The sequence below is a fragment of the Strix aluco genome, chromosome 4 (genome assembly GCF_031877795.1).
Source record: "Strix aluco isolate bStrAlu1 chromosome 4, bStrAlu1.hap1, whole genome shotgun sequence".
Lineage (NCBI taxonomy): Eukaryota > Metazoa > Chordata > Aves > Strigiformes > Strigidae > Strix > Strix aluco.
Window position 1 is genome coordinate 90,502,521 of NC_133934.1, and position 12,089 is coordinate 90,514,609.

General features: G+C 39.2%; 1 protein-coding gene across 1 annotated transcript in view; it reads right to left on the reverse strand.

Annotated features, from left to right (window-relative positions):
• SPTBN5 (spectrin beta, non-erythrocytic 5) overlaps positions 1 to 12,089 on the reverse strand; it is a 100,593-nt gene that overhangs the window by 24,256 nt on the left and 64,248 nt on the right. The window contains exons 40-47 of the mRNA XM_074824177.1: positions 11,856 to 11,951; positions 9,066 to 9,184; positions 8,333 to 8,447; positions 6,399 to 6,512; positions 4,999 to 5,120; positions 4,202 to 4,364; positions 2,126 to 2,314; positions 1,027 to 1,104 (exon numbers count right to left, since the gene is read on the reverse strand). Coding sequence (XP_074680278.1) covers positions 1,027 to 1,104; positions 2,126 to 2,314; positions 4,202 to 4,364; positions 4,999 to 5,120; positions 6,399 to 6,512; positions 8,333 to 8,447; positions 9,066 to 9,184; positions 11,856 to 11,951 — 996 coding nt within the window. The remainder of the gene's footprint in view (positions 1 to 1,026; positions 1,105 to 2,125; positions 2,315 to 4,201; positions 4,365 to 4,998; positions 5,121 to 6,398; positions 6,513 to 8,332; positions 8,448 to 9,065; positions 9,185 to 11,855; positions 11,952 to 12,089) is intronic.

Sequence of the window (12,089 nt, forward strand, 5' to 3'; positions counted from 1 at the left end):
ATTAGAGCCTTGGTTTCAACCCATGGAATTTGGAAGATCTCAGATCCAGATTTCAGTCTGAGGACTGGAGCCTGACATTACAGTTAATCCGGAGAGAAACACAGAATTTGACTTCTTGTAACATTTGTGAATCCCAAGCTTAATGACTCAGAGTTCTCTTTTCAGCACCCCTCTGCACTTTTAATTTTAGAATCAGTGGTGTCAAAATGTTGTTACCACAATAAACTCTGCTTTCCCACTATTCTAAAGGAAGCAATAAAGCTCACGTTGAATGAGTCAGGAAAAAAATGAAACTTCTGGATGCTTACATGAGTCATTGGAAGGGAAAGTACTCACAGAGCATTTTCTGTACATTGCTGAGCTAAATATGACTGGAAAATGGGTGGCTCCATCTAAGTTTCATATACTTTAATGGAGGGACTGTAAATACATACCTCCAGGCTAGAAATCACAGACAGACACCAGCCACTAGCATTATATGCTTTTCATACCATTTGTACCAATTATGTCTACAATGAACTCTGAGATGTAATTGTAGTTCTTGCAGAGACAACTAATTTGGTAACACTACTTTAACAAGGTGCAGGGTAAGCTAAGCATCAGAATGTATACCCAGCATCCTGCATAGCTTTTGCAACCCATGCATCAGTCTGCGGTTTCAGTTATTGCAGTGTTACTGGTACCTGAGGTAGGTAGTTTAAAGCTACACTGGGTATGTCAGCAGTGGTGACTTGCACGCTGCTGGCAAATATATTTGGGTCAGATGTGACCAGTTAGAGAGATGCAGTCTCATTTTCCTGCTATAATCAGAGTGGTTGGACAGTTTCATTACTCTTTGGTCTGAGAATCCTATCCTGTGTAAAGTATCAAGGAAAGAAATTTGATCCTAAACCGTCAACAAGACAGAACAGTAACTTCAGAAGGAGAAAGAAATCACAGGAAGGTTCAGAGCACATCGTCATACTTCACAGCTCCCTTTCCTCCAAACCAATGGCAGAAAAAATTGTAATTTCTCGGAGCACCTACCCCTAAGTCCTCATTAGCTAGGAAAGCTTCTTTGCTGCTAAGCCAGCTCTCAGTCTGTTCCACATAGCCATAAAATTTCTGTGTAGGGAAAAAAAGCAGTCATAAACATGGTGTAAGGCATAGGCAAACCTGACTATGGCAGAGTAGGCTGAAAAACACAAACTTCCACAGCTATTCCAAAAATTAACTACCTAGCACTGCATAGAAATAAGCAACAGATGCTACAAAAACCACATGTGTAACAATTATTATTGTAATTTTCTCCTCTATAATATGATTATTTCTTTTTGTCTAAGACATAGGATACAATACAAGTACTTGTAGCTTGTTTGCTAGTGGTGTAGAGAGTGTTGTGTAAGGTAACTGGCCAATATAAAAAGGATGGTATCATGGCCCAAAATAAGTAGATTGTAATTCATAAAGAAGTATGAAAACAGCCATTACCATATGGTTTAAGTTTTCATATCTATGAAGCTTTTTTGATGGGACTAGTAGCACCAGCTGTTATTTAAGGTACTTGACATTCCCTGTTGTAAAATCTCTGTTTCAGTTATTTCTAACTTTTGCCAACAAGCCATTTGAGCAGAATTTTTGTAAGTGAGATGACTGTTACAGGGAAGTATTTCTGGAAAACTGCAGCCAAAACAGTTCTTTTCTTAGAAGAAAGCCAGGGAAAAATACAGTATTCTGTCTATGCTAGATTTTTCTTGAGATTATTTATTTTAACAATACTTGCCTACCTCCATGTCTTTTTTGGGAGGTTATAGAATTTGGTAGTGAAGTTCCATTTTAAGTTTGTGCCTTCTGCCAGTTGCATGAGTGTTTGACCAAATTTTCCTAAGTTTGATAGCCCTTGAAAAACATATGAGCACATATTCCACGTAAATTTCTTTGGTTTGTAAAGGTACAATTTCTAAAAGTCCTGCCACCACTGAATGTGCTTGGCCCTCAGCATGCCTTCCAGAAACCAGTGAAATATACATTAAAGTCTGGGTATTATTAGCATATCTTTCATCATAGCATCTTATAAATTTGCTGTTTATACTGAGGAAAGCTGTCACTGGCATGTGCATTCTCCATTGAATATCTTTCTACTCACCTGTAATTCTTGTGCCTGAAACAATTTTCTATATTGCTCCTGCCATGCTTGGATCAACTCAGACCAGGCTTGCTGTAGTCTGGAGAGGGACTGCTGAATCTCAGGGGTTGCATAGTGACCAGAATTGGCAAGTTCTTGACCATAGTTACTGAGAGAGTTGAATCTTTCCACTCGTGCTTCCATCTCCTCCTGAAATATATTACTAAGGCTCATGTCAAGGGTTTACGGAATGCCAGTTATTCAGAATACAAGCCTTAAGGGGAAGAATATTTGTTGTAAATTTCCAACACTAATATTTGCATGGAAAATCATTCATCTTTGAGCTGTGTTACTGAAAGAGCATAGAATTGCCTAAGAGAAAATAAACGTGGACAAAAAATGACTTTATTGCTCTAGGAACAACTGGTCTCCTACAAATGAAAATTGGGATTAAATTAGAAACAGAATAGAAAATGCTTAGATAAAAATGAACACAGTTTTCAATATCCATAACACCGTATCCCCCACCAGTCCTCCTACATAAAGGTGGTTCTTATGAGAAACAGTGCCTAGAATTTTCCCCCTCCTGCCAAATAAGTTGGCATCAGATTATTACATTAAATACATGGTTTTACTTTATTTTGTGGTGTTAAAATGAAATATATTTAACTTTTTCACCTGGTCTGAGGAATGAATTATGCCTATATACTGAATCCTGAAGGTGAAAGCATTACAAGCAATTATGACCTTCACAAACTGAATGTGGAATTCCTAATAATAAAAATAACCATGTGCTGAAATAATACCATGTATTAACTCATAAACCACCTTAAAAACTATGGCATGTACTATTAAATGTCTGAAATTAGAATTGATGTTTCTAGGGCTTTTTTGGGGGGTGGTGTTGCTCAGTCATAGATAACACAGCTGTAAGATAGCCATTCTACTTTTTAAATTCTGATTAGCACCTTGTGCTCAACTCTAGTCTCTCCTAAGGACTTTGATTTGAGTCACTAACCTCAGTGAAAAAAAAACCTTTCATTTTTCTTGTCTTGTCTACAATTTTAGTTTAGTCAATCCAATACAAAAGAACATATTACCTAGATTCCTCCTTTTCTGTGTAACTTTCTCCTTAGAGCCATTTGGGTTTCTTTACTAACAGATATTAAAGACTTGGATTTGCTGCTATCTAAATTTGGAGTACACTACATCAGTGGTTTGGGGTATTTCTATTGTGACAATGAATTATTAGCAAAAACACTGTTAAGTCTGTGACATGAGAGAGCATTGTTAAAATGGAAGACTGAAAAAGAAGGGGACTTCAGGTACCTCACACTAAGTTCAGGATAGAAAATGAATCAGAATCTACAAACTATTTGTGCTAATAATGTGACCCATAAAGCACTGGATATTAGTCATGATTCTGGGAACATGTTTTTTAGAAAAAGTAACATAATTGCAAAGAAAAGGTAACACAACATCTGCAAGATAGCTATAATGCTTGGGAAAAAGTAAAATGCAAACTTTTTTCTAAAGTTAATTAACAGTATCACTCATTTTAGAAAATCTACCAAAAATATTAGCTGAATTAGCCACCAGAGGTTGTGTGGTCATTAGTACTGGGATACGAAGTGTTTCAGAACTGAATATGAAGTACCATTCAGTGGTTTTTTACTGCCAGTGTGAGACAAACTGCTGTTTTTATTTTCCTCTCAGGCAAATGGAGTTTGCATGACAAAATCTAATTCAAAGCTAGAATTAACTGTCATTAACTTTTTGGCAATATGAATAAAGAGATCAGCACCGAGCATGTTTTGATACTGAATCTGCTTTTTACCTACAGGGTTGGACAGCAGTACAGGTGAGAGCTAACGGGGCTTTCTGAGACTTTTTGCAGAGACACGAGCTGCCAAACAGCCCATGGGATAGAGTTCTGTCAATAGGTAGGTGAATTCTGTCCTTAGCCTGTTATTGACAACAATCTTTTCATCATGTTATTGACAGATGCATGCAGCAAAATTCTGCTGCGTCTGCAGCAATTCATTCCCATGGGAAAGATTCCCAGTATGTTCAACTGGAAGCAGTGATAATACTTGCCTTTCTCTCCTGATGCTCCTCAATCATGCTTTCCGCTTCATTTGTGCTTTTAGGAAGCCCCCCTGCTTCCATTAAACCTCTGATGTTTTGGGTCCAATCTAGCACCTCTTTCATCTCCAGGTTAAACTTCTGCAACTGATAGGAGGCTTCCAGCTTCTCTTTCCTGCCACACAATGTGCAGTTCAGCATTAGCCAACACAGAATTATCTACTTGCCTCTCCCTACCCATTTACAGAGGAAGGTATCCTAGGAGAAGCCAAATGAAGTGAATTCAAGCCTCCTAGAGCTCCCTTACAGCTCCTAACAGTTGTCATGTTAAACCAAAATCACAGGAGCTGCACACTGCCTTGGAGTGCTTACCTTACCTTGTTTTCTACATCAGTTCATTAGGACAAGCAAGGTAAAAAAGCCTTCATAGCTGTTGATTCCAGCAATGATTACAGCTCAGGCCTAAGCCTTTCTTGTTTTGGAAAGATTCAAGGAAAAAAAAAAAATCTTCTAGAACCACCAAAAATAAGTCTTTCACAAAGGCTTCATGATAGATTTGATCTGATAGTCTGCATTTTAATAACATTATTTAGTGGGATAAGCCACAAGCTCATTGTATTAGTCTTCCCAAAGTCACATCAGTGTAACTTTCCTTGTACCCAGCACACTTGTTCCAATGCAGGTGTCTTAGCTGCCTGTATAAACTTCGTAAAGGATCCTTATTAAAAGTCCCCAGGCAAGTAGATTTTAGACCTCAGGGAGCAGCTTTGCTCCTGCTGAGAGATATTCAGACCACTAGAAGTCTTTACCTTCGTTTGGCCTGTCCCTGGAGTTGTAGCCAGTTGTTTTTCATCTCCTGTTTCTTCATAGTCAGTTTGTCATTTATGGATGGATTCCTTGTGGAAAGGCGGAAAGATGCCAATTCCAATGGCTGGGAAGAGATTTATAGTGGGGTGAATTTATGCCAAATGCTTTAATTTGTTCCTGAGTCTGCCGTTCAGGAAAAGTAGTTCATTTTAAGATCCCAGTTTTTTAAAGCAGGTACTTAAATTACATAACAAAATATACAGAGGGACTTGTTATATGCACAGAAAAATACATATGCATTTGCAAGCAACAGTCCATGTGAAGAAAGAGATATGTGTGTTGCTTCACACACATAAATGTTAATTTACAATTAAGAAAACAGTTTTGCAAAATAGGGACAAACATACAGGAAAATGAAGTGCTAATTGTAACCTCTATTAGCTTAACAGAAAGAAGAATATGCCAGACTGGTTTTAATCCATAAGAAAAGTACAGATATTATACCTTGTACATGGTATTTATGGTAGTATCAAAAAAAACCCAAACCCAAACGTTGTTCATCATTCTGTTTCTATGCAGCACTCCCCCATACAGCCTTGCTAATGCTATCTCTGGAATGCTCACTAGTAATCACCCACGTTTCATATGAGAATTAACTAACAAAGTCACAATGTGTGAAGGTATCACACGTATTGTCATCATTTGCATACTACTGTGAAGAAAAAGTTTAGAGAAAGTTTTCAAAAAATATTTTCTATATGAAAAGGCTTAACACTCTGGACAGCAGTGAAAACTGTGAGAGGTTGTCGTAAGACTTCTACTACTGCTGTTCAGCTGAAAACATTTATTTTTATTAAAAATATGCAATTATATAGGAGCTCATACCCATATTTAATGCTCAAGATTAGTCCTAAATGATGCAAACTGGCCATTTTACAAAAGCCAGAGCTGATCAGGCAGGCAGGTTCCTAGTTTTGATGTCTATGACAGAAAAATACATGTACTGTGGGTTTTGTGTTTTAGTTCTAAACAGAACTAGAGTCGTGATTTTGATTCAAGTCAGTACAGAAACTGGGGGAAAGACAGAGTTAAGTTTGGATTCCACACTTTCCAAAAGATATAGGACAGTCTAACCTGGCTTGTAGGTGAGGGCCAGAGAATCAGCTAACATGTTAAAAAGGGACTTCTCTTCTTAGATTTGGTGCATCAAGAAGAATAACATTTGATACTTTAAAGTAGGATTAAGCAGCACAGTATTTTACTGCGAAAAAATCTGCTGCATTTGCATTGCAGTGCAATTCATACTAATGAATCTCAAGAGTCATGCTGATCTTTGCACCATGTTTCCAAGAAGCAAAAATGAACTTTTTTACAGTATCATCTGTACCTCCCCACTTCTTACCTCCATTTTGGACTTAATAACACTGATTTCTCTCTCCATCTCTTCATGCCTTCGAATCAGGTTTTGCACACTTTCCACATCTTTTCCATAATCCAGTGCTTGTATCAGTACACTCTGGAGGGGGCAGTAGGATGTGTAAATGGTGAAGATGACAAAAAGAAAAAGGATATCTTAATTCTTTCAAATAGTCTTCTCCTTCTCAATTGTTCTTATTGTCTTTTTAAATATCAGCAGGGCACGTTGTCTGCACTCCTTACAGAGATGGAACAAGTATTCACAACTCTTTGAACAGTTGCAATCCTACTTAAGGTGCTTCTAGCCATTCGCATATAAAATGAAGACAGGAATGCTTCCCTGCATTTCTCAGTCTTTCTTTTCCCTTTTTTCCATATACCAAAACCAGTCAAGTATTTCCCATTAAATTGTGGCACAGAAATTTTCCAGTGTGTTTTATGAAAATATGGAAAATAAAATTGACCCTTAGAATCCTACCAGGAATGAAATCCCATACAATGAAGAAATACATTCATAAAAGTTGTTATAAAAATTTTAAACGAACAGCCTTGTAACCTTAAGTAGTACCACTATGTATCTGCCTACTGACTTACAGTGAAACTAAAATCATTAGTTATGTGGATGGAATAATTAGTTTTTATATAGCCTTTTTCTTTTATTAATCTCAAAATGATAATCCAGGATAGGCATTTTAACCTCCATTTTCTGAATTAATAAGATTTTTATGCCACTTTTCAAAGTTGTGTATTTAATATGTCTGCATTGCACAGCAGGAGATGTGCAAGCTAGTGTTGAATGAACTAGCTTTGAATGTGGAACACTGGAAGTTGCTATATTCAAGCTAAGTAGATAATCCAGAAAAAGCTCTATGGTAGCTCAGATAACTGGCTTTTGGTATTCAGAACTGACTTGGCTCAGCACTGTCTGAGGGAGATGTACACTCATGTCAGTAACACAGCAAAAAATAGACACCAGTCCCTTAGCTTCTTAGAGTTGCATCCTGCTTACTGCATCTTGCTGTGTTCCTTTCTTGTGGAATGATTTACTAAACCACATGGTGATGCCTACAAATGTAAAATGCTGCAGCTTAATTACTTGTCTAATTCTTCTTACAGTTAGTGGGAAGGAGGAGTCACTGCTGGAGCATGATTTCTCTCATCCTCAAGAAGACATCTAAAATAGGTCAGATGCACTGAGCTCTAGAAGTACCTGCTTCTTTCTACTGACTGTGGAAGAAACCATGGATGACTACTTTGGATATAGCAACTAGTCACCTAATGCTAAAAGTACTATTTAATAGGCAATACCATTTGACTACAGACCATTAATTAGAAAGAGAATCACAGAATAATCTAGGTTGGAAGAGACCTCTGAACATCATCTAGTCCAATCCCTGCCTAAAGCAGGACCACCTTAGATCAGATTGCTCTGGGTCTGATCTAGTTGGGATTTTAATGTTTTCAAAGACAGAGAATCCACAGTCTCTCTGGGTAACCTGCTTCAGTGTTTGATCACTCTCATAATTTTTTTTCACTTTACACTTATTTGGAACTTTTCTTGTTGCAACTTGTACCCAATGACTCTCACCGTTTCACCATGAACCTCCAAGAAGAGTCTAGTTTCATTTTCTCTGTAACCTCTCATTAGGTAAAGATAGCATCCCCTTTTACTGCAGACTCTAATCTGTAATTTTTTACAATACATTTCAAATGTACCTTTTTAACTGTGAATGCCTTGGAGTGTTTAATGCAAAGTGTTTAATGACATTTCAGCCTTTCTACAAACTCAATACACAGACAACTATCAAAGGTCACCGCTGGATACACAGTATGTCTCTAGCAATCTGCATGCCTGGGTTTATCACTGTTAGCAAAATAGAACATTTTCCCATTTGAATTAAACAAAATCTGACAACTCACCTTCTCAGTAATTCTCTCTGTGATGTCATCAATTTCTCTGATTAAGGCATGAATCTCTAGCGCTCCCTCTAACTTCTTCCTGTATGCATTCAGGTTACCATGGAAACTGTTCCACCTTTTATTGAAAATAATATTTTAGAGGTGTATTTCAGAGATGAGGATTTCCACAACTGAGTTTCATGATGCTCAGATTTCTGAACTACCTTATGTATTGATCCCCAGTTCCCACATAGGGGACACATCGCAGAGATAGAGCATTAGCATGACAAGACTATCTGGTTATATTTATTCCAAGTTTTCAGGATGGCATGGCGGTTAAAAGCTAAAAAGTACTGATCGAGTTTCCTTAAACTCTCAGTAACCTCACAATCCCTATCTTCACGCTTTTGGTTCTTAGCTAGTGGGCTGTGAAGTAGAAAAAGCAATATTCACTTCACCAGGACAACTATGGGAACAGATAGAAGTGTCTTAGTTTCATGGATCTAGAATGTAAAGTGCTGTGAAACAGCATATTTTCCTCCAAGGCTAGGAACATGACTTTGGCTGTGCTGGATTAGAAATCCTTCCGGCTAACTGCACTGAGAGTCTTGAAAGGCAACTCCAGTGTCTGATGTTTGGTAGTCATGATGTTGAAGAAAATATACGTTGCAATTCCTCCATTCATCCCAGCCCAAGACACCTAATCTTCCCTTCTTGTTTTGGCTTTACATAGAAGATTTAAAAGCATACTCACTTCTCATTGAGCTGCTTCCGGCGCTCATATATTGTCTTTGTTTCTTCCTTGTTCTGTCTTTCCAGTTTCATGGCCAGGGCATTGATAGCCCTGATGTGAGCATCATCCACTGTTGTCTCCTGTAAAGTGAGAAAAAGAATAAAGGTATGTGTTCAAAATGCTTGTGACTGAGTTTTCCCCTGATATATGAAAACCAATAATGACAGCAAGAGTTTTACCTCACTACCAAACATTTCAGTAAAGGCAAGAAAGAACATAATGACTATAGATACAACCATGATCCAGGTCTAGACAAGGACCCTCAGAGCTTCACTTCTAAGTCAGGCATTCCAGCAGGGGCTCATTTGTTGAAGAAACATAGGTGCAGTTGCTGGTTACACAGGCAGCTGCTGTGGAACAGCTGGTGTGTGGCAGATTGTTCCTCTGTCAAACAGGTCATGACTTGTGGCTCCTAGGCCTACTTGCTGTTTCTTCTAGATAGGCTTCTGTCCAGAAGTGCCTTCTGTACTGTGGACAACAGGCTTAGAATCCATACAGCCTTGAGAAACCCAGACAACCGTGCCATTGTGTTTTCTTCTAAAGAAACATCACTGCATTTTAAAAGGCACGCTAAGTCTTTGAGGCAGCTTGCTTCCCATGTACATACCATAGAAAGGATAATATTTGCACATTGCACATATAATCTGGACTATAGTGGAATAATTGTCCTTTTTGAGCATGATGGATGGCCAACAGTGAACACTGCTCCAAGATTCAAAAACATTCTCTATTTTTCCAAGACCAGTAAATCATAAGCTTAGGAGGGAGACATTAATCACTGGTGCAGTGGAAGCACAGCTGCAAGATGCCAGCACACTGTTAATAGAAGTATTGACTCCATTTGTATTTTATTTATGCTACATCCATCCCAATGTACATTCTTCCATATGTGCTTTACTATTATACACAGCCATAAAGTAAACAAGAGAAACCAGTAGACAGCCAGATTTTCTTCAGAAACCCTGCAGTCCTCTCTCCTGGGAAATAATAGCAACACAATGTGACAGAATAGGAGTAGAAAATCTGGCAGCCATCAATGCAGGATGATTGCTCCATACCCTGATCTCAGATTTCTCTAGTGGGGAAACCTAGACTGGATGAAGGTACACACTGTGCCAGGACCAGCCTGCTTCTGTTTGTATCACCCTATGGAGTACTGTACAACTAAGCATCAGCTGTGAGGGTATCATTGTCCCAGCCTTTTACTGCAGGAGTCATGTTCAGAGTGGTACAGGAGCAGTGGCTACAAGCTGATAAGAGACCAAGAGCTTGCTGTGGCCCACAAAATCTACCTTAGTTTACGGAAAGACTTTCCTATTCAGAGTCTTATGCTGACTGGGACACTGGGTTGTTTCTGCCTCTTTCAACATCCTTCTTTTGGCTAGTACAACCTGCTCCATCTCTTAGCTCACAGCTCAGCTGGTAAGGATCGAAGTGCCAATGAAGGTCTCCTCACTTCACTAATTCTCTGGTGCTGAAGCTTGTTTGGCGCTCTACCCAAATCCAGTATTAATGCAGTGTAACAGGAAATTCTGCTGGGCTCTGGAAAGGGGGGCTCAGGGTTTTCTCCCAGGCACATCTATACTGTTACTTTGCATAGAAGAGGATTGTCTCCTCCTGCTACTAGGCAATAGAAATAGAAGATGGGAGCTGCCATAACAGGAATTGGCAACAAGATAACAGGCAAACAAAGGATAAAGAATATTAGGAGAGAATATTAGAGTAAACCCCACTCAGAAAGTCCTAATACACCTCTTTCCAGACCTTCCCCACAGCTCCCAGACTAGCAAATCAGCACAGTAATCTTTCTTGTGTGACACCCAGGCCTGTTAGTCCACATCTATAGCAGTTCATACAAACAGAGAGAACAAGAGGCTGCTTCAAATGCATCCCCTTGATGTATGGCCCTTGGTGGGAGCTCTCTCAGTGGGAGCTGAAGCACATCACAAGGAGGGCCTTGTTGTGGCAGGGCCTGCTTCCCAGCATTCACAAGGTTTGGTGCCTAGGTTAGCACATCTCACTGGGAGCAAGAGAGGCAGCTGGTGTGACTCAGCACCACAAAAGAGGGTCAGACATCTCAGCACAGAAAGGTGAACTGTGCAGCTGTCTTGTCACATGGCTGCTATCCAAAGTGTAAACCACTGCTCTATTTTACTAAATGTCTGATTATTAACATTATGATTCATGACTAACAATGGGTGCTGTATAAACAAAGGCCCCCAAATATATATGCTTCATTTGGATGAAGGAATATGAGAAACTTGACTGTTCCTCAGGAGGAGTGGAAAGGAGAAATAAAGGAGGGAAATGGAGAAAGCAGTCATTTTTTTTTTTACAGGCTTGTTCATGGCAAGTCTATATCGACTTTCAGATTCAAACAAACATGGCTGAAACCACCATTTTTGATCCACTTTTGGATGGAACTCACTGTGACTTTGCAGACTGCATAAACCAAACTGGAAATCTGCTCAAATTCAGGCTCACACAGCCAGCTTTTCAGTCATGTATCACAATCCAAAATTTTAGGTTGTGTCCAGAGCACCTGACAGCTCTGTTTAGACATCAAAGCAGAAGGCACAATGAGGGAAAATTCTATCTTTGTAATGACTTATGAAGTGGTAATGCTTCTTACTCCCTTGATCTTTCACCTCTTCAGGGTACTGGAACTGCCACTTGGGTATACTGCTGGGCTGAAAAGTTAAACTGCAGCTTCCAGCCACACGAGGAATCTGCATGGAAAACACGTCTTACCCCTGATGTTGCTCCACGGAACTCATTCAGCTTTTTCATGAGCTGCAGGCAGTGTTCATAGTCATTTCCCACGTCACCTATGTTAATCATGACTTCCTGGGGAAATAAGCAGGAGACAGGCAAATATTCAGGCTAAGAGTACAAGAACACAGCATGTCCCAGTGCTTATGCTGATGCAGTAATTTTGGTGATGTGTCTGACCTACAGGTTCTGAAGAAGTCTCTTCTGATCTTC